The sequence below is a fragment of the Hydra viridissima genome, unplaced genomic scaffold, assembly GCF_058129835.1.
Source record: "Hydra viridissima isolate aposymbiotic clone 2 unplaced genomic scaffold, HvirCarnegie_v1 scaffold_6, whole genome shotgun sequence".
Lineage (NCBI taxonomy): Eukaryota > Metazoa > Cnidaria > Hydrozoa > Anthoathecata > Hydridae > Hydra > Hydra viridissima.
Window position 1 is genome coordinate 14,625,968 of NW_028324305.1, and position 22,398 is coordinate 14,648,365.

Consider the following 22,398-nt stretch of genomic DNA (forward strand, 5'->3'; position numbering starts at 1 on the left):
AAGGTAATCCAAATCTCAGCAACTTGGTTGAAAAAGTGTAATTTGAAGAGTTCTTCAAGGTTAGTTATACCTATGATCAAACCTTTCCTTAAACTCTGTGTTGTCTACTCTTTGGTGAAATGTGAAATCTTTTAACTTCTAATATGCATCTTTCACTTTCTAATCATTTTTTCCTCTTCTTTTGAATCGGTTATCTGCTTTTCTACGGTTTTATCATGCTTTAAAAATTTCTTTTTAAACTCCATTATGTTGCCACCAAAATTTTATGAAACACCAAACTTTGAAACATTTAAATCAGATTTTATCGAAGGTAAAATGGTGTCATTTGTATCCTAAAAAAACGACATTTAGTGTTATCGTGAAACAACTTTTCTGCAGAAAATTCAATTAGCGAACTTAAAAAAAATTAGGACATATAAAGTTTAGGCATCCAAACTGGATTACTTGAGCTTGTATAATGCAGAGATCTGAATATAAACTTACACAATCAGCTATAAAAGATCGGTTCAGCTCAAAAACTTCATCGAAAATCTAAATTAAGAATATCACTCTTAAAACATTGTGATTGTTTTCACCGTTATCATCATTGTCATTGTTATGGTTGTCACCATTGTCGTTGTCATCGTCAAATCAAACCTGCAACAGCTCGGCTTTTATCCTTAAATACTTGTTCAAATTATCTTCCATAGCTGTGATGATTATGAAATAGTTTTCTAGATCCCTGACATGTAAACTGTCTAAAATCTAGAAAGAATTGTTACTAAACAGCAGCTGATTCCACAACAAATAAAAATCATGAGAAAAAAAAAGTAAAAATTATGGAGTAGAAAGAAGAAAAAAAAATATCAAATTGAATTTCCTACAGGAATTGTTAATGGAGCTTGCATTTCAAATACTTCGTTTGGCAGGTCTTCTCCTTTTAGAGTTCCGACCAAACACTCTGCATCCTCTGCATCAAGCTAAATAATGAGCCTACTTTTTAACAACTCAGCTCAGCATAATTTTTAAACACATGAATTGTGATTGACAGTAGAAATTTAGGGGTTTAAAAAAAATTTATGAAAATTTTTACCAAGAGCTGACTCCGACTTACACTTTGATAATATTTAACACCACATTTTATCCAACACTCACGTTTGTTTCCTTGTCATGTTGCTGCTTTTCCTGCTTATTAACTTTAACAGCGTGTTCAAAATTTGTCACCACCACTGCAACTACCAATTGAGCAAAAATAAATGCACCAATCACAATAAACAAAACCAAAAATATGCCACCACTGATGCAATAAATTTCACTTTTGGACTGTGACCCAATCGCATGAACAAGAAACAAAATAATCAAAATAACAAAAGAAAAAGCGTCAACTCATACACTGGCTAACTATAATACAGCATAAGAGACCATTCCTGGATGGTCTCTCATATTGTAGCATATGTAATATGTACCATCACTTCTGAAGAAAGCATCAGCTCCAGTGAGATGTCATCAGAAGGGATTTTGAGATAATAACTTTATTTAACACATCTAAGATAACAGATTACAAAGAACTTCTCTTGCAAATTAATTTGAAATATTTTTGATAATTATATATTTAATACTAAATATTTATCACAAAAACATTTTTCACTTTACTTTTTATTGTTAAGTTCACATTTAGACATTTTATATATATCGCTTAAAAATGGATTTAAAAAAAAAAGAAGAAAAAGAATAGTACAAGCTATTGGCTCCCAAAACAAAAACTCCTTTAAAGTAAAAAAAAACTACATAAAATTTTTTACACGAAAAGCCCTAAAGATGTCCATCCATCCATCTTGGGTAATGCAAATAAACAAAGAAAACATTGCTGAATTGTTAAAGTTTAGTAAACTTGAATGTCGTTGTAGCAGTATGTGATTTTTCTAAAATTAAAATTTTATATATATATATATATATATATATATATATATATATATATATATATATATATATATATATATATATATATATATATATATATATATATATATATACACACATATATATACATATATATACATATATATAATTTTTATCATTCAATTACCTATCAAATAGTTAAACAGCATTAAAGTTGAAAAGATACCAGTTGAAAGGTCCCCAAAATATTCTGGTACAGCATCTTGAAACAATGTTATGCCAATTACAGTAAACACCAACATTATGATTATGAGAAGTATTAGAATGCTTGCCATATCTTGATAAATAAAAATAAAGCTAAATTTATTTTAAAGTTCTTCACAAGCATTAAAAGTAAGTGTTTTCAAAAATTCTTTTTAGATTTTTGACAACCATTACAAATAAGTGTAGATCTTGACAAACATTAAAAGTAAGTGTTGTCAAAAATCTTTTTTAGATGTGAACAAAGAGTACATTTAAATGAATATGTAACTCTTTATTAAAACAACTTGATTGAACACCAATACCATCATATTGCTTGTAAGATCTGTTTGCTAATTATTTCTTAGAGTGAACTTTGCTTAGTAAAGATTATTGTTTTGTTGTTGTTTAATTTGCTGACAAACTTAATTAAAAGCTACTTACGCCATACTTTAATTAAACTAAATTCTTAAAATTGAAATTAAAATAAACCAAAAAATCTTATTTTAAAATTGTTAAAAACAGAAAATAACCAGAGGTTTGGCAGAGGTTTGTTTAATGAAAAAAAGTTAACATCTTTTTTTATATAAAAAATACAACTAAATCTTAAAAAAGTCAACAAATTATCTGCGCCTAGTCCCAAAAAATAAACTCATCAAACATTATTTTAACTTAAAACCTAAATTTTTACCAACTTATTTGCTCCAAAACTGATTTCAATAAAAATCCTGTTCATAATGTGGAAAAAATAAAATTAATTGCGCAGCAAGCTCCAGCACTTGGAAGCAGAATGAAGAAAATCTATTTAAAGATTTCTAATAGGAATAAAGATTTAACTTTTTTTAACTGATGTGTGATTATTACTTTATATTACTTTATATTCATATTTATTTGCAATTATAACTATATTACTTTATATTCCTTTATATAACTAAAATTAACAAACTAAAATTACAGACTGTTGGCTAAACTTTGCTACCAACTCTTTACGCAAAGACAATATGGAACTGTTTGTTTAAAATGCTATCCAGATACAGCTGTAATTTTTTTTTTTTTGTTAGATAAAGTTCCGTTTTTAAAATTTGTTGAGATTGATCTCATTAAAGATTTAGTAGATTGTTGAAGCTGGATTTGTTACGCTTTGTAGAAAAGCATAAGTACATGTAGGTTGTTTTGTCCAATTTAATAAAAAAAATCTCAAAGTCACCAAATATCATTGGGATTCATTATCTAAGGAAACAGAGAAAAAAAAAAAAAATTTCTGGTCTTTTAATTTATTCAAAATATCACATTAGTTACAAAAAAAAAGACTTGCATGTTTTTTTTATGATTATGATAACATGGAAATTTATTTTATACAAGAATAAAAAATTGTTGTTTCTGCTTAAATAAATCTAAAAAAGTAGAGGTAAATCATCATTTGACTCTGAGAAATAAGAAAAAGATTTAAAAATTACTATGTTTAACCTCATTAAAAATGTTTCGAACCAACTAACAATTGTCCAAATGGATTAATAACATTGAGCAATACTTCCTTGGTTCTACTTCCCTTAGTTCCACAGTTCCTTGGTTCCACTTTCCTTGGTTGAAGTTTTGCTTTAGTTTTGCACAGTAATTTTAAAGTTAATCATTTTTAAGGTTACGAGTCAATAACTTTACTAAGTGATACACTAATAAATAATATAGAGTTTATGTGTTAAAAAGAAGAAAAAAAAAATGGTACTAGCTGAAAGTAGTGTAGCATTTGGATAATCAAGAAAAACTCATATAAATGATTTTATCACCTAACTGATCCCCCCCCCCCCCCCCTAAATGTAACTGAAAGAGGTTTTGTATATAGTGTGTAAAAAACTGTGTTGTATAATATAAATCTTTTAATTAATTTTGAATAAGTATGATTTACCTGGTATTAACTAAAGACTTTTAAGAAAGCAAAACTTACCTGATACTGAATGAAGGATTGTGTGTAATATTATTTGAAACCCTGGGCTAATGCTAAAAAAATTGTCGTACAATCTTAAAAAAACTCAAAACATTTTAAATAATAGCAAAGCATAGTTAATAACAGAAGTAATTCCTTAACTAATTCAAAACATGGAAAAAGCATTTTATTCCCAGAATATAAATTCCTAGATAGATCTTCTGCCACCAAATCATGGTCATTTAGATCATCACCACACCATGGCCATCTACACCATTATCACACCATGACCATCTACACTATTACCACATCAATCCAAATGTTCACTTAGTTGATGATGACCTTTATTTTTTTTATTTAAATTCATTTATTATAACTAATTTTTCTTCTTCAATTTATTTTCAGAAGTCTTAAAAAATATAAAACAGATAGATTTGAAATATATAAAGCTTAATACAAAGAATTAACAAGTTACCTCCTTAAGCTTTTAAAAATCCGGAGAACTTGTAAAACTCTTATGACACCAGACCAACGAGGTGATTTACCCAAAACCACTAAATCAATTATGTTAAAAAAACAAAATTCAATTGACATTTTAAAATATTAAACAGTTACAAAATAAAACACTTAATAGAATCAGGGTATATGATATATAAAGAATTAAGAAATTATGAATATTTAGGTTGTTTCAAAAATAAAAGAAATTAAATTTGGTGAATATAGAGATTCATAAATTTATAAGTTACCTCTTTGTGAAAGACAGTAAATATGGAATAGTAAAATAAATATGGAACTGTTAAAGCAATTTAAAATTTTGGAAAGGCATCTCCAATTGATAAAACACACAAATACACACACACACAAAATAAGGAAAACAAAACAAAAATTACTTGGCCCAAAAAACATCAAAACATTCAATAAGAAATCCAATATATTCCATTTTTGTTTCCAGAAATCTTTAAATCCATGGTACCACTCAAGAAACATTTCACAAATAAATACTGTCATAAAGAATTGCTCCAAGCAGTTGAATATAAGACTGTATTTCATTTCCTAATAGAATAGTATATAAAAATACTTATAAACATGAAACAACAAATAGCAAACTAAAACATCATCTTTTAACATCATGAATTTCTTCATTTAAGGGCTAAAAAATTTTAAAAAAGTATAAAATTTTTTGTAAAAGACATGAATAGAATTTTAAGAGCAGCAACTTAACAATCAACAACTGTCAAGTTAAAAAACAATAGTCAAGTCACTACTTTCTGTCAAGTTAAAAAACAATAGTCAAGCTCTTCAAAGAGTTTTTATGTTGGTTTTATTTATTTTTGGCATGCAAGAATAACTATTTTTTAATTTCTAAAGTTTGATTAAATATTTTTTCTTACTAAAATATTTTGGACTCTCATTACTGAAATACATTACCATAATAAATTGACATGATACATAAAGATAATAGTTAATATGTATGAGATGGTAGGGTTTGTTTTATATAAATGAAATATAATGTTAATCATATTCAAGTATAATTTAGAAAGAGGCCATAAATAGCATTGAATAATCTAGACAAAACAAACATAATGATAGTTAAACAAGCTAAGTGTAGGCTGATGTAATAGCTAAGTGTAGGCAAAAGAAATTTTGGTAAAGTGCCTTAATTTTAAAAGAACAACTGATTACTATGTTGTTTAAAAGCTCAGTACCACTAATATTTATGTTTCTAAGAGCAATGTTCTCCTATACACACAGGCAGCCAAAGTGAATAACAAAAGTGATAATGATAAGAATATAAACATCATTATAAATAATTTTCTTAAACAGTTACAGTTCTATTTTAAGCTTTTCTTTTTGTTTGAAACAATACATTACTTTATCAGTTTATTTAGACGTCAAATAATAATTCATATAAAATTTTAGGAAAACTTGATTACCAGAAAACAATAATCGCTTCTTAAGTGTTTATTTTCCAGTAAATTTCTTTTTAAAGATAATTTAATATTTCAATATAAAAAAAAGTTTTAACAAATTTAAAAAAACATGTAAATAAAAGATTAAATACTCTATAGAAAATAACTTTTTACCAGACTTTTATTTGTCTCCACAAAAATCAGCAAACTGTTTACAACAGCTGCAGAAAAAATGGTATACTTAAAATACTTGTTCTTCAATAATCTTCCAGCTAGTTGTTCTGATACAAATATTGCAACTTCATTATCATTCATAGTAGGAATATAGTCCATAACATTCTCATCTCTGTTATTTTTCTGGTCATTTTGCTAAAATTACCCATTGTATATAATTTAACATAAAAGACTACTTTTAACATTATGCGCCATTATATTTTCCATTACAAACTTGTTTCTAGGATCTTATCTCTGGAACTTCTTTAAAAATTTTCTTTAAGTTTAAAAATAGCTTAGTAGGACTAACATAAAACAGACAGAAGTTTGAAAGAATAAAATAGATGGTAAACAAAGAAAAAAAGAATACTTCTTTGTTTAATAAATTAAAGATGGTCTCAATAAACCTAAAGCTCTTAACACTCGCTTATTTTTACACCACATTATTATATGTTCTCACTACATTATTATATGTTTTCACTACATCATTATATGTTTTCACTACATTATTATATGTTTTCACTACATTATTATATGTTTACACCACATTATTATATGTTTACATCAAATTATTACATTAACACTATATTAATTAGTTTCTGACTTTTTCTAGGATTTTAAAGATTGAGAAAAATACACAAATCTTTTAATAAAAACATTATAACAGGATATAAATTTGATGACCTTAACTTGCAACAAGTTTTATCAATACTTTTCAGTAAAAAAAAAAAAAAAGTTAATAATATTTAAAACTTTAAAAGTATTGAAAAACATTTTGTAGTGTGAAACTTACATCTTTAAAAATGTTCTTCTTGCCTGTTTTATTTATCTGCTTTATACAACTGAATTGCTCAATGTGTCTGGATTCTGATAATGAACGCTGAATAAATTCCTTCTCAGATAAGTATTGCTTAGAAGTACTATTATTACCTATTGGTTGTTGACTATCACTTAATGAGCTACTAATTTGCATCTGTGTATTAAGTATTGATTGCAGACAATAACTTGATGAGCTGTTGCTGTGCATCTGTATAATATGCAAGTAACTATCAAACAAAATAGATTTTATTATTTTTCATCCATCTTTATCAACAGTTAAGGTATACAAAAAGTAACATTAATGCATCATTATCCTGAATAAAAAAAATTAATTTCTTTTCTTTAAATAAAAGTACTTTATAATTTAATATAAAGTAGAAATTTTATATCTTTTTAAATAAAAGCAGGTTATAACTTTTCCTTTAGAATTTGTTACACATGCCACTTTTTAAAACAATAGCAATACATAATCAGGGCTCAAGCATCCAATCACCAATCAAAGGCCTTCCAATATTACAATATATCCTAAAATATTATCTTAACCTTAATACCTAAAATATTGGTGTTGCATATAAACGGTATGCATAAATAAAGAATTATCAAAAGTTTAATGAATTAAGATAAATATAATTGTTAAATTAATAGTTAAATATGCATCATACTTCGAAAGTAAAAATCTTTAAAAAAAGCATAGTAAAATAAAGACATGCACTTGCTTTTTTTCTTTTCAAAAAACAAAAAAAGAAAAAAAAAAGTTGATAGAAATTTAATTTTAATAAAATAATATTTTTTTGAAATTAAATATGGTATAATGTGTGCTGTGATCTTGTTCTATCCAATTATCTTTTCAAATCTATACACAGCTGTTGCAGTCACTGTTGCTTGTTTTATTTATGTCTTTCACAAGTGCAAATGTGAAGAGGCAAGTAAGGTACTTCCATTATATCCATTATTTATTGCCTTCCTAGTTATTCTGCATATGAAAACTTAATCTAGACTTAATCAGAATTTTATTGGAATAGTTTATATATATATATATATATATATATATATATATATATATATATATATATATATATATATATATATATATATATATATATATATATATATATATATATATACATATATATATATATATGTAAACTGAGTCAACACTATGGTAGAATCTTTCTTTCAATCTACAATATTTTTTAAACGGATTTTTCTGCTAGTAATTTCTCTGATGAATTAATTGCTTCTCCTTTTGTTAATCTTTTTTTTTTTTCTCTCAATAATACAGCAATTTAAGAACAAGAACTTTACTTGTTCCTAAACTACTGCTGTAGAAAAGATGATTGTTTCAGAGAACTGCTGTAGAGAAGGAGATAGTTTTATAAATTGAAAACACAAAAAAACACTAATTTCTATTTAGGTTACCTAAATTCAATTAAGTCAATTACATCAAGTAGAACTAAACCAAAAGGTAGTAAATCATAACAACAGCAACTTTTTTTTTTTTTTTTGTAAGACTCCTTGTATTTTAAAAGCTTAAATCACTTTAAAATTTTCCGCTTTTTTTAAGCTACGCGTCTCTAGCAACGTCTCTAGCAACGTCTCTAGAAACGTTTAGAAATTTACTGGTTTTACAGATTGTTTTAACACAATGACCGGACTGTAGGTACAAGTGAAGTTCGAAAATTAACACTATATGTTTTTGAAATTTTTAGAATATTAGAAGTATAGTTTTACTTTTTCTGCTTAAATAAACTTAGTTTTGATTAATTCAACATTTTAATTAGGTTACGGCTATTGCCGTCATGCTATGTAGTGAACTTGGGTTTGACGGCTATAGACGTAAGTGTCCGTCAACGGGTTAATAATCTTTTTTTTTTCCATTTTATATTTGTAAATATGTCATTAACCCTTCCATAGTCGAGATGCGCTGCAAGTTAGCATTCTATCCTAGTAGACTTTGATCAGATTATCTTTGTTCGTTCATTGTCGATCCCAAGTAAAAGATTTAAACACATTCAAAATTGAAATGAAAGAGAGGCTGTTTTAGATTTTATTATTTGTTTCAACGAGATCTATTGTTTCATAGGATTTCAGTGGATGCTATAAATCATCTTCGTGCAAGAATTTACTCAAAACATATTTTAAACGGTTCTGCACAAAGATGAGTAGAACATTTTTCGTAATAAATACAGTAACGATGACAGAAACATTGTCATCTAAATTGACAACTGTTGTCTACAATGACATTTGTCATCTAAACTTTTAAAATATGACAAAAATGCATTTTTTATGCCTTGATAGTAAAAAAAATGGTCGAAGAACAGAATTAAATGTAGAAACACAAGTAGTCATTGTGGCGTTAGACAAAGAAGGTTATTCAACGCAAAAAGTTGCTTCAAAAACTAATATTTCTCAAAGTGCAGTCATGGGAGCGTTGCATAGAAAGCGCAAAAATTGGTGTAATAGTCATTGGTCTGGAAGGCATAAAGCAACTTCAAAACAAGAGGACAAGTTCATCTGCGTTCAAAGCACTCACAGCTCTCAAAATTGAAAGCAACTCATGCAGAAAGCACGAAGATACATAAGCTTCTCTTTCAACTATATACCAACGTTTGCGTAACTACGGTTTAACAGGTTGTGTTGCCTCATAAAACATTAAACAACAACACAAACAACACAACACAAGTTTAAAACAACAACAACACAAAGGTAAACAACACAAAGTTAAAAAATTGAGTTAATTAAAAAAATTAAGTTAAATAAAAAAATTAGAGTTAATATATAAAGATTTGAAAGCTGAAAAGTGGGTTAAGGTTTTGTTCACGGATGAATCAAAGTTTTAAATTTTTAAGGACGCCGTCGACAATATGTTTCACATTTAGTCGGCGAACGTATGATTAACCAATGTGCTATTCCAACAGAGGAGGGTTGGTTATGGTCTGGGGATGCCTTGCAGGGAACAAAGTTGGTAGTCTTGAGCAAATTGAATACATTATAGACAAAAAAAATATACCATAAAATGCTCCAACAACATCCGTCGGGAAACGACTTGTGGATCACGGATTTGTTTTTCAGCAGGGCAAAGAATCCCAAGCACAATTCTAAATATTTCCGGAATTGATAAATCAATGAAGAGACGCTGCTCTTCCGGATTGTGATCAAAACCCAAGGCCGAGAACAATCCTTCAATGTTACAATAAAAATAGAGACTGTCAACTTGTGCAAACAATTTGGTGATACCATGATGTCGGCTTCTAAACATAAGTAATTTCGTACCTGGTGACAGCAGTCACCATCCCTGCACTCTGGAACCCAGTAACTTGGCTTTTGATTTTGACAGACCAAAATCTCTGACCAAATTTCGTTCAATTCTGACTGAGTTATCAGATGTGGATCACCTAATGAGGATAATTCAAAATCTGCTTCAATTTCACTGTCAGTATCCTACAATGGAGTTTCTTCATCTTGTTTGTCTAAGGTCTAATCCTCGGGTGGTTTCGGAATTGGGAGGCTGTTGTCATGTTGCACAGATCTCATTGCTGAAGACAGATTAGGATATCAATTGGCTTCTTGTTTTTGGAAGAGAGATTAGATAAATTAGTCAAACAAAATAACAGTCCGTCACATAATCTTTTTGTTCTTGCCAGATCATCGGAACAGCAAACGGCATACTTTTGCGAGTGCTTACAAACCAGGGTCTTAGATTGATAGCGCATGTTGTGCAGCAGTTGTGAGGCGCCCATTCGTTGTCTTGGTCATAAATTTTGCAGCCAAAATACTGATGATAAACTTTCTTCACAAGAGCAGTTAAAGAACGTCTCTGAGACGCAAGTGTATATTTGCCAAAGATATAGCAGAATGTATCGCGACTGCTATAACATTAACGAAATTATATCGCCTAAGGGTTGGAGAAAAACTTTGACGATTTCAAAAATCGATGATAAACGAAGAGATTCGAAGTGAAGTTTCAGAAGTTCGAAAACTACCGTTAACTTCATCGAAGTGGAAGCGAATCGTTGCTTAGTTGCTGTCGAGCAGTGTTACCAGACGATAATGCCACAACTTGTCAAATCTTAAGTATTTCATTTTTTGGCATAAGCCAGCCGGAAGTTTTCAAAGTTCGACTTACCTGTTAAGATGTCTCAGCCTGAGGTGAAAAACAATTTTGAAATTAAAGTGGTGTCAGTGGAGTGTCAACACCAAAGGGCAAAAAGTGGACTTTGCCTGTAGGTGAAGTTTGAATACCTGTCAGGAAGCGAGTGGCAAGCCTGAACACCGCCATGTGGGAGTTTTTCAATGAAGGTCCAGAAACAGACAGATTTATCTGCAAAGTGTTTAACTTCTCTACCCGCTGGACAGATTTGTTGACATCAGACATGTCCAACCACCTCAAATTGATGTACCTGGGTCAAGCCGTGTACAATCCAATGAGAACTCAGCTGAACCAGAAGGTAAAAGAAGTTGAAGTAAATAACTTTTTGTATTCAATTATTATCAACATATCAAACTTCGTCCAACATCGTCAACTTCGATTTAATTTCATATCATAAAAGTATTTCTTCTAACAGCTAATCTGCTTTGATTCAAGTAATGATGAAAAGACCCTTCTTCGCAGAAACACAGCTACTTGATGGCACCGTTGATATCGGCGCGCAGATGAGCTGTGGGCTTTTAATTCGGTCTGTTTAATTCTTGTTTTTATCACACTTCGTTATAGAAATTAGAATATCCTTACATCGATTTTGGTAAGAATTTGAGTTTGTCTCATTCAATACACTAGGAACTATGAAAAAGCCTCGGGTACTTTTTCCAGTTCCGAGCTCCTTAAGTTATAGTTATAGACTCTCTTAACTTTTCATTCCTTAGGTCAACTTTGGTTTCTTGTTTGGCACGAAAAACAAAAAATTGTTACTCAGGTTGCCAAGCATTCACACTTTAAGATGGTTGAATTAAAGTCTGGATCGGGTTGGAAGAAAACTAACTCATTGAAGACCAGGATCTACAGCCTTAAGAAGTATTCGGAGGTTTTTCATAACAGCAAGCTAAAGGGCTCTAATTTTCTTCACCGATTCTCTACCCGCCATGCTTGGGTAATGAACAATAAGCTCCAGCATTAAAACATGGCAATCACATGGCAAGCAAAGAAAGATAATACAAAGTACACTTTAAAGTAGAAGTTTCAATTCCACACAAACATTAAAGTTAAAAACAAGATTTTTTTTGTGTTATTTACTCTTTCTTAAATTTTCTGTATATCACTAAAGATCTGAAATTGAGCAATCTTCAAATGTAAAATGTACCACTGCATTACAATAAAAGCATAACACATGTATTAGATCGATTGACCAAGAAATGGTTTTGTTTTAAAAATTCATATGAATTAGAGATATAAAAAAAGGAGTCAAAGAAATGGCATTTATTTACCGGAACAGTTTAATTTATTATTATGTTTGCATCACAAGCTTCAATAACAAATATGTATATGCAATAATATGCAATAATAAATAAATAAAAACATCTCATACACCAAATAGGCTAGTTTCCACACCTACCGTGGGTTTTAACGAAAGTTATAAATAAAGTTAAAAAAAAGTATATAATAGATAACTAAAAAAGTACGAAAGCATTAGAAATCAATTTTTGCCACCACAAATATAATATTTTAAGGGTTTGATTAAAATTTTTCTTAACCTGAAACTTAAATCATTTATGTACTAATTTTGATCAAATTTTTAAAACTCAGATTTCCTGTCTTATCGTATGTGTTCACTCTTATCGTATATAGAGTTGACACTTACGATCAAATTTTTGAAACTCAGTTTTCCTGTCTTATCGTATGTGTTCACTCTTATCGTATATAGAGTTGACACTTACGTATAGCGTTAAATCTGCTTTTGTATGTTTCAAATGAAAGATTAGTGCATTTGTAATATTTTTGTTTTGAATCCGCTGCTACGATTCAGATATCACTACCGAAGGTAAACGTTCTATTTTGCGCTTGGACATTTGAACTGTGTGTCTTAGCCATTTAAAAACATTTTCATTTGGATTCACAATTCTGTTGTTGTTTTTAAGTTGAAACATGTTGTTTATGGGTTCTTTTACCTCTGCAACATTATAATCAACTTTTTACATTGGCTTTAATTTGCACATTTTCTACATTACATAGTCGATGTGACATTGTTGGTAAAAGGATTTCCACTTTGCTTTCATCGGCCCAAAAATAGCTACATCGAGTGGCTGCAAGATATTTGTTGCATTTTGGAACAAGCCAACAAGAATTATTCCATTTTTAGAACAAAATTAGCTTTGTTCGGTAGAAAAATTTTTTAAACGTACACAACATACCTTTTTTAACAGCATCAATAGCATCGCGTAATCGACTAATCTGTATACTGAAGTCTTTCAACTATTTTTTTTATTGTGCCATTGTCAAAACATTTTTATTCATTTTTAATTTTTTGGTAAGAAGGTGAAATGGATCATTGAGAACCCTCTAATTGCTGCTACTTGAAAAATATATATATATATTTTTAAGAGTGACGTAATAAATCTGCTGTATTTTTAAAAGTAACAATGTATTGCGGTTTCTCTGTATTCAAATGGAAATGCATGGCCATGTTGTTCATACATAAAATGCAAATATAAAAAACGAGTTACTACTTGTCGCAAAAGTTCTGATTAATTTTGAAAACCTAAGATAAATATCGACTCACGGTAGGTGTGGAAACTATCCTAAGGGGTCTTTTTGATTAAAGAATTTAAATCTCTAGTTTACATTTACCCAATTTTACTTTATATGTAATCCACTAGAGAGCGCGTAAGCGGTCACACGCACTTAAGGATCTTGATCAAGCGTAAATGTGATTTTTAACTCCAAAATTGAGTTCCAAATTATACTTTTTCTGATATATAACATGTTTATCTCAAAAGTTTTTGCTTACTTTTCGTAGATTCTGGCCCACTGAGGATATCAAAAATGAATTCCTTGATTATTAAAATGTTTGTTGTAAGATTAAAATATGCCAACTTTTAGGTTCTAATTATGCTAATTATTCACCATTCAAACGATCTTATAGTTGTAAATAACGAACTAGTTTTAAATATAAAGTATTTTTAAATACACCAGTGCTTTTAATAAATAATTTTTTATTAAAAGCACTGGTGTATTTAACACACACACACACACACACACACACAGATATATATGTATATATATATATATATATATATATATATATATATATATATATATATATATATATATATATATATATATATATATATATATATATATATATATATAAATGAGGTACTTTATTCACTTATTACATAGTTTTAAGATATATCTATATCTTTAGCTTTGAAATAAATACAAAAGGCATATGTACACAATTCTCTGAAGATATTAAGTCAATGGTATGTTTAATAGTGTTTTAAAGACATTTAGAGAATATTTCACTTTGTTATTTTTAAGATATCATGTATCCTAAATCCAACCTTCTATAACCTAATAAAGTTTTTTTGCTCATCCCTGGAAGTTCAAAAGTTTAAAATGCTTAGCAAGATTTTTTTTTTTGCGTCTAAATGATGTCAAACTATCATATCTAATTAAATGAACATCTTTGGTGAAAATGATTTTCTAATTTTGACTTGATACTATTCAAGATGTTTAAAATTCATTTGATATTACTTATTTTTCCATTTAATACAGTTTATTTCATCTTAGATGGAGGTTGTTATGGTTTTTTTAATTGCTCATGTGTTTTAAATGTTCCTAACAAATAATTTAGATTTTGGTTTTCTTTTTGGTTCATTAGCATTCTATTTTACACAAGCGTTGACTTAACAGTTTAGTTTTACTTGAAACATTTAAACTGAAAGTATGCATGTCATAACAAGTTTAAAAAAGTTTTACTAAAAAAGAACTTAATTATCAATTATCTTCAGTTGTAACAAACAAAAAATGGTTTTCTTTGAAAAGTCTAAAGTTAAGATTACAAATCAAAATAAAAGGTAATTAAAACAAATATTTAAAAGATAAAAGAAACAATAGTATGTGGTGCTAGCTACAGGCTATTTTGTATTTATCTTATTATGATTTGTATACGCAAAAACAGGTTTGGTTACAAACTTAATATTGGCTACGTAAGCATACCTCATTTGAAAAAGCCACTGTGACATGTAGCTACAAGTTGTGGTGTAAAAAAGTTTGATAAATTTTCTTTTAACTTACACATGTACTGTAAATAGTAATCTATCATTTGGAAATTTTTGTTAAGTAATATATACCATAAGTTCTTACATAAGAAGGAGTCAACATCAGAGTCAGATGTGCAGAAAAAGAGTGGAGTCAGAGTTGGAACTTTTGTTTGCCAACTCCACAGCCCCAGTGTCAATAACTTCTGAAATGTATCCCAATATTCAGATTAAAGAGAAAACTAACCCACAATCCTTTGCTCCTCTTGACAAATTACATCAAACATAGATATTTGATGACTTTTTTTAATTTTTTGTAAGTTTTAGAATAAGTAGAACTTGGCATTTTTAAAGTTAAAATTAATGTTGGAATATTTGATTTTTTTTCGCATTCCAATCTTCATCCAAGAGGTTTCATAGTTGAATCTGAATACCAGATATGCTTTTTCAAAAAATTCAGCACAAAATAATCCAATAATATCCTCTGATTAGGACAAAGTTGTCTGTGTCAGTGCATTTGTATTGCTTTTATATTTAGGAAGGCTTTAAGGTATAAAAACCATTTTGGATTAAAATCTGCCATAATAAGCTGCACCAGTTTTTCTGATATTAACTGCAGATAAATCACAAGTACTTTTACAAGCTCCCTCCTATCTGCACAGTATCTATCCTTGCATTGTGATCTCATCAAAAGTTGAGAAAACTGCAGTGTTTTCTTACTCCCTTCCAATTAAACTTGGTCAACTCTGTTTAATTATATGCAAAATTCTTTTTTGATATGAATGAAATATATAAGAAAAAATAAGGTTGATGACTGTGAAAGAACTATCAGGAAGGGTCCATCACTCCCATCCTCCTCTAACATTGCCTTGTAAAAACTAAAAACAAGCCCTAGTAAAAAGGCCCTAGAAAAATTACCTAGGTAGTATTTTCTATTATGGGGTATTTGAATAAGTTTCCACCATTTTTAATTTAAAATGAAAGACTTGTTTAGATAAATACATAATTAACAATTCTTTAAAGAATATTTCATTGTTTGATACAAACTGTTGTCATCATTCCAAGTAACAAGTAGATTGCTTCATGATAGAAATAGGTACTATCCATCCATCGACTCATTTTTCTATAACATTATAAGAAATCAAATCTTAGGAAAGACTATACTGCATCAATCAAAATAAATGGTAGTGGGATGACATAATCTTGGTGAAAATGGTGTTGATATATTCTGGCATATTCTGGATTTTTTTCTTTTAATGTTCTTGTTAATAAAACAGAAAGGATAGTTTCATTAAATTTAAATAGTTCAGAATATGTTAAGCCTTTTTGCTCCCACCATATATACAGCTAAACCTTACACATGAATATTTCTCTTTGTAATCAATCCATAATGACATCCTAGGTTTCAACAACTTCTTTCTTTTAGGATTAGCGCAATAAATTCATTTTTCATCCCCAACTATAATTTTGTGCAAATGTGATGTCTTTCCATGCCTTTGAAAAAACATTTTGTAAACTAATGACAGTCTTTCAATGTCTTGTTCCTTCAAGTCATGTGGTACCCAATTACTTAGATTTCCTTAAAAAAAAGTGAAGCTTATTTATAGTACTATTATGTAAAGTGGTACCAATTTACTTGACATGTAGCTATTAATTCTTAAATTGAATAGAAAATAGCAAAAGCTTATTTAGTGACTCAATACTATCTACCTTACTAAATCATTTTTCACTCAAAGCCATAGTTCTAGCTCTTAGATTCAAATATTTATTTTATTTTGATAAACTTTTTTTTTTCTTCCAGAGTCGTATAAAGGAAAAAGCTGTTACATTTATGCCAGTATGGGATTTAATTCTTTATAATTAAACACTCATTCCGGAAGTTCACTGTGGTTTAATTATAAATATTTTTTCACAAAATATTTCCTTATATATATTGCTGTATTATAATTTTCAGACATTGAGTTATCAGACCATTCAATTGGAAATTCTTAATTAAACTTTATACTTTAGTTTTTTAATAGTACTTTAGTCTTGCAGGATTTTTTAATTTACAAAAATACTCTTCTGAAATTTTGATATTAGAAAAAGATAAAATTTTTTTTTTTAGTAGTAAATGTTCACAATAAATAGTTTTAAAAAAAAAGAAAGTTTTCAGTTTACTTCACATCTTTCTGACAGGAAGTTATTTGTGCTGCTGTTGAATAACAATTGAATGCTCTGATTTGAAATTGTTTGATTGTAAAATGCAGAAAAATTATTTTACGCCTAAAAGGAATTTCCTTTTTCTTTTCCAGAATGAAATTAAAATTCCAAAGCCTCCTAAGCAACCTGATAAACCTTTACCAGCTTACATGAGGTACAGTAGAAAGGTAGTTGTTTAAAATTAGTTTTTATTTAGTTGTCTTCGATTAAGAATATGTATACCAAAACTCCTAAAAACTATAATAGAGCATCTTTAGGTATGGGATGCAGTAAAAATGCAACATCCTGAAATGAAAATGTGGGACATAGGAAAGTTGATAGGAGAACAGTGGAGAAACCTTCCTGAAGATGAGAGGCAAGTAAGTGTGAGGATGTTGGATAATTTTTTATGAGCTGCTTTATATTTCATAACTCAACTATAATACCATATATGTATTTTTGTAACTATGAAACTAAACATTGTAAGTATTTTTTAGTAGAAACATAAGTTTACTAGACCAAATCTTGAAATAGTGGTCATCTCTTTACTCCTAACCAACTTAAAATATGGTTGACATATTTATGTAATTATTTAATATTTTTAAATACCATTTTTTTATTAACGTTATGTATCAAGTTTTTTGTTCTGTAAAAGAATGATCAATTATTTGCAGCAAAGCAATTAATTGTAGCGTCATTGAACATATTTTGAAGAGGAGAATAATGACTACCAACTTTGAAATGCTTTAAGGGAACTTTTACACATAAATTTATTAAGTTTTAACATAGTTAGCTATCACATTAAAACATATTTAGTAATTGTATAATAATGTATTTTAATGCATATAAAATATTGCGTTATGGTGCATTAAAATATTAACAAGTTATTCACGACAATTATTTTTGAAAGGGATTTTTCGCTGAATATGAAGTTGAAAAACTTGAATACCAAGATGCCATGAAATGTTACCATAATTCTAATGCATATAGAGAGTGGTTGAAAGCCAAAGAAAAAGGTAAAATTATTGTAATAACATTTTTTCTTTCATGCATTTATAATTATTTATCTGTATTTATATACAAATATTAGTAACTATTTATAATTTTAATCAAAAATGTGTGCGTTCAGCCCTTGAGTTGTTTAAAATGATAGCGACAGTATATCAGCATATATAGAGTAATTAATGATTTCTTGAAAAATATTTTTTCCTAATTTCTTCACTTACAGTATTGTAAAAAATTTAGGAACAAAAAAACAAATCATAATTTATTTTTATTTTTAAATTTTTATTTAACTGAATATATTTTTCTGGTAAAAAAATAATAATAATAAATTTTAGAAATTAGCCAAACAAAACAAAAAAAATAATAATAATGATAAAAACTTTAAAAAAAGTTAAAAAAATGTATTTAAAGTTTTTATAGGTAATTTTTATTTAAAAAAAAATTGTAAAAAAGATAAGAACCACAGAACAAAAAATGGTAATTTTTATCTAATACTGCGTAATTCTACCATGAGTTTTTAAGCACTCTTTTATACAATTAGGCAATAAGTTTATTAAATTCTCTAAAATATGTTTGGGAACATTTCCAAGTATTGCTGGTAGAGTATTGTGCAACTCCTCAAAACTCCTTGATGTTTTCTTGGTAATCTCTTTATCAAGCTAACTTCAAAGATTTTCAATGCAGTTTAGATCTGGGCTATTTGGTGGCCAAGTTAGACACTCAATATTTTTGCTTTTGAACCATTCAGAGACAATTTTAGCCCTGTGACATTAAGCACAGGGCTAAAAATGTCTTTGAATGGTTTGAAATTCATGTGACAGCATTGTTCTATTTTTCTTTGCCAACCTGATTAAAAGGCCATCATCAATAGGTGTCGTCAAATGCGGTCTTTCAGAGCAATGGTAATCAACATAAGATTTGGTCTCTTTGAATCTTTTGATGATTGTTAGCACCGAACTATGTGATTGTTTTATTACACTGTTCTGCGTCAAAAGTGTTCCTAGGGTTTCCGAATCTAGGATTCAAATTTGTCAATCAGGTCTAGTTTTTAAGATACAGACTTAGGGCTCTATATTGCATATAATAGCTGAGTGTCCATTTTATTGCAATTCCTAGGTAACAGTTGTGTATTAATACATCTATAAACAGTATCTAAAGTATATTTATAAAGTTTTATTTATAATTGTCTTTTTTTTTTTACAGGCTAATATACGAGATAAAAAAAAATTTATTTCATAAAAATGAATAGAAAATGTAAAAACAGTCCAGACAGATTCTGCTATGTGTAAGGAAAGGTAACTTTTAGTGATCAGCAATGCACCATAACTACATTAGTAAAGTCCCTTTACAGTGCATATTTTGGAATAAGGCTTGGCAATCAAGACAAAAGCTTTGCCCCACATATATGCTGCAAAGCCTGTGTCATAGCCTTAAGGCGCTGGAATGAGGGCACAGCAAACTGTATGGCATTTGGTGTACCAACGGTATGGAGAGAAGGCAAGGACCATACTACAGACTGCTATTTTTATTATCTTATCTTCAAGGTAAGATAATTTTTTAAAAGAACAATATTTAACTAATCCAAACATACATTTTTTTTTTTTTATAGTCTAATGAAGTTTGAATTGTTTATAAAAATTGTGTTGAAATTCAACAAAAAATACTATAAATTGCAAAGAAAAGTGGATAAAAATCTGAAAATAACTATGTGAATTTTTTCAAGTGTCAATAAGAAAAACAAACATATGGTGGTCTATCCTGATATTCCTTCTGCCATTAAGCCAGTACCACATGGTCCAGGAGTTCCAGTTCCTTCTCTGCCTGCAAAAGGCAAACTAGAAGAGGATATGGAAGGTGTAAAAGTGGAAGACACTGACATATCTGTGAAATATGAGCCAACGTCTAGCATGACTTTGCCAAGACCACTCACTCAAAGTCAATTAAATGACTTGACCAGAGATCTTGGTCTTTCTAAAGAGAATGCACAACTTCTTGGTTCCTGTCTTAGTGAGAGCAATCTCCTCTCCAAAGAAACTACCTTCTATTGGTATAGAAACAGAGAAGAAAAGTTTCGAAGGTTCTTTGAAGTTGGTTCTTCTAGCTCGTTGGCATATTGCAATGATGTAAAAGGCTTAATAGAGGCACTTGGCGTTCCTTACCAACCAAAAGAATGGAGGCTCTTTATTGATTCCTCTAGTAGAAGCCTAAAGGCAGTACTCCTACACATTGGCAATAAAATGGCATCTGTACCTATTGGACATTCAATTCAGTTGACAGAAAGCTACAAGAACATGAAAATATTGATTGATGCAATCAAGTACTCCAACCACAATTGGCTAATATGTGGTGACCTAAAGGTAAAATACTTATTAAGTTTTCTTGTCAATATAAAGCTTTCCTTTGAAAATACTTTAGCACCTGTTGGTATTTTTTTAGAAAGAAATAGAAATATATTTTAACTTACTAAGATTTGATTTTTTATGAATAAATCTTTTTTTTTCAGGTTGTGTGCTTTCTACTTGGGATGCAAGGGGGGTACACAAAATACCCTTGCTTCTTATGCCTATGGGATAGTAGGGCAGATAGTCTTCACTATAAGCAGAAAGACTGGCTATCTTGGGAGGCATTCACAATTGGCAGCTACAACGTGATAGCTGAACCACTTGTCCCTCCAGAAAATGTTTTACTTCCTCCTCTCCATATCAAACTTGGTCTGACGAAAAACTTTGTAAAAGCACTGAATAAAGAAGGCCAAGCTTTTAAGTATCTATTGCAAAAGTTCCCTTAGATCAGTGATGCCAAGCTACATGCAGGTATATTTGACAGACCCAAAATTAGAACTCTGTTAAAGGACAAAGATTTTGATATCAAAATGGTAGGCATTGAACGAGATGCATGGCGAACGTTCAGCACAGTAATTGAAGGATTTCTAGGAAATAAAAGAAGCTCTGAATATGTTTCACATGTCAATTAGTTTATGAAAAGCTTCAAAACACTGGGAGCTCGCATTTCAATAAAAAAGCAACTTCTCCAGTCACATCTTGACTATTTTCCTGAAAACTGTGGAGATTACAGCGAGGAACAGGGTGAAAGATTCCACCAGGATATAAAAACAATGGAGACCAGATATCAAGGACGTTGGGACATAAACATATTAGCTGACTATTGTTGGTGTCTTAGATGCAACGAACCAATAACTCTTCACAAACGGAAGGCATCAAGGACTTCTTTCCTCGGGAAATAGATTTTTTCTTTACAGTATTCGATTACTTCACACATTGTTTTTAAGTTTAAAGTTAATAAAAGAGTTAAACTGAGCCTTTTTTCAATTCACAAATAATTATTGCAATGTATTACATTACTAGGATGAAAATGAGAGATTTCTTGAAAACTATGTTTTTCTCAAAAAAATAGGTGTGCTGTATTTAAATAACCTGACCTGATTGAGCAAAATGAATGTCATATTCGGATTTAGGAGGCCAATTTCATTAGAAATTATCTAAGAAACCCCCTGGAACAGAAATTTTTTTCAAACGCAGCCCTGTGTTATTTTTCGAATATCACAAACGGATTTACCTTCCTGGTGAAAATGACCACTTTTACAAAATCTTGATAGGTAATAGCTTTTCTGCTCATTTTTTCAAAAGAAAAGAGTTTTTTTTGTTTGAAATTAAATACTTTTTTTAAAAGTATTTTAAAAAAACTAATTATTTTTAAAAACTTTTATTGGTTTTTTGGTAATGACTCAGGTCATTAAAAGAATATTTAAACAAAAAAGTTAAAATTAAATTAAATAAGACATTTCCGCCGCATTTAGCACAAAAAACTCTTCATGGTTCTTAACTTTATTACAAAAAAAAAAAAAAAAATGTAAGAAAAAAACAACACATAATATTTAATCCTTATTTTTATAGGTTCTATTAATTAATTTAAAAAAAAAAAAATCTTCTTTTTTCTCATGCTCTATTTAATGTTTGAAAAAAAAAGACTATTTTATTATCTTTAGAATAAAAATTAATAAAATTTGTAAGAAAA

General features: G+C 29.1%; 3 protein-coding genes and 1 pseudogene across 4 annotated transcripts in view; 2 read left to right on the plus strand and 2 right to left on the minus strand.

Annotated features, from left to right (window-relative positions):
* On the minus strand, positions 1–15,418 carry LOC149887167 (cation channel sperm-associated protein 4-like). 2 transcript variants are annotated; one of them, XM_090090325.1, is made up of 13 exons: positions 15,284–15,418; positions 6,956–7,208; positions 6,124–6,318; positions 4,930–5,092; positions 4,515–4,593; positions 4,061–4,113; positions 2,105–2,215; positions 1,782–1,846; positions 1,135–1,302; positions 864–959; positions 637–744; positions 484–531; positions 1–332 (listed from the first exon to the last, which is right to left on the minus strand). In XM_090090325.1, the coding sequence occupies exons 2-13, from the start codon at positions 7,187–7,189 to the stop codon at positions 264–266; spliced, it is 1,389 nt and encodes a 462-aa protein (XP_089946451.1). In that variant the 5' UTR covers positions 7,190–7,208; positions 15,284–15,418; the 3' UTR covers positions 1–263. The 2 variants fall into 2 exon arrangements, with proteins under 2 accessions (XP_089946451.1, XP_089946450.1); XM_090090324.1 differs by lacking the exon at positions 15,284–15,418 and adding an exon at positions 8,401–8,530.
* Positions 1–22,398, minus strand: part of LOC149887157 (uncharacterized) — a 563,485-nt pseudogene that overhangs the window by 356,125 nt on the left and 184,962 nt on the right.
* The window catches only part of LOC145189873 (SWI/SNF-related matrix-associated actin-dependent regulator of chromatin subfamily E member 1-like), a 19,328-nt gene continuing 11,249 nt past the window's right edge, over positions 14,320–22,398 (plus strand). Inside the window, exons 1-5 of the mRNA XM_090090326.1 lie at positions 14,320–14,397; positions 16,979–17,014; positions 17,472–17,546; positions 17,637–17,738; positions 18,269–18,374. Coding sequence (XP_089946452.1) covers positions 14,395–14,397; positions 16,979–17,014; positions 17,472–17,546; positions 17,637–17,738; positions 18,269–18,374 — 322 coding nt within the window. The 5' untranslated portion in view covers positions 14,320–14,394. The remainder of the gene's footprint in view (positions 14,398–16,978; positions 17,015–17,471; positions 17,547–17,636; positions 17,739–18,268; positions 18,375–22,398) is intronic.
* On the plus strand, positions 19,449–21,727 carry LOC149887168 (uncharacterized). The gene is made up of 2 exons (XM_090090671.1): positions 19,449–19,907; positions 20,087–21,727. The coding sequence occupies exons 1-2, from the start codon at positions 19,807–19,809 to the stop codon at positions 20,820–20,822; spliced, it is 837 nt and encodes a 278-aa protein (XP_089946797.1). The 5' UTR covers positions 19,449–19,806; the 3' UTR covers positions 20,823–21,727.

What these genes read in the sequence shown, in the direction of transcription:
- LOC149887167 (XM_090090325.1), bottom strand. Translation starts at nt 7,189, where the DNA reads ATGCACAGCAACAGCTCATCAAGTTATTGTCTGCAATCAATACTTAAT. An exon ending in AACATGACAAGGAAACAAAC is followed by an intron (nt 960 to 1,134) that starts GTGAGTGTTGGA and finishes CTCATTATTTAG; the next exon opens with CTTGATGCAGAGGATGCAGA. An exon ending in GATCTTTTATAGCTGATTGT is followed by an intron (nt 333 to 483) that starts GTAAGTTTATAT and finishes TCGTTTTTTTAG; the next exon opens with GATACAAATGACACCATTTT.
- LOC149887168 (XM_090090671.1), top strand. Translation starts at nt 19,807, where the DNA reads ATGAGGGCACAGCAAACTGTATGGCATTTGGTGTACCAACGGTATGGA. An exon ending in TTTATTATCTTATCTTCAAG is followed by an intron (nt 19,908 to 20,086) that starts GTAAGATAATTT and finishes AATTTTTTCAAG; the next exon opens with TGTCAATAAGAAAAACAAAC.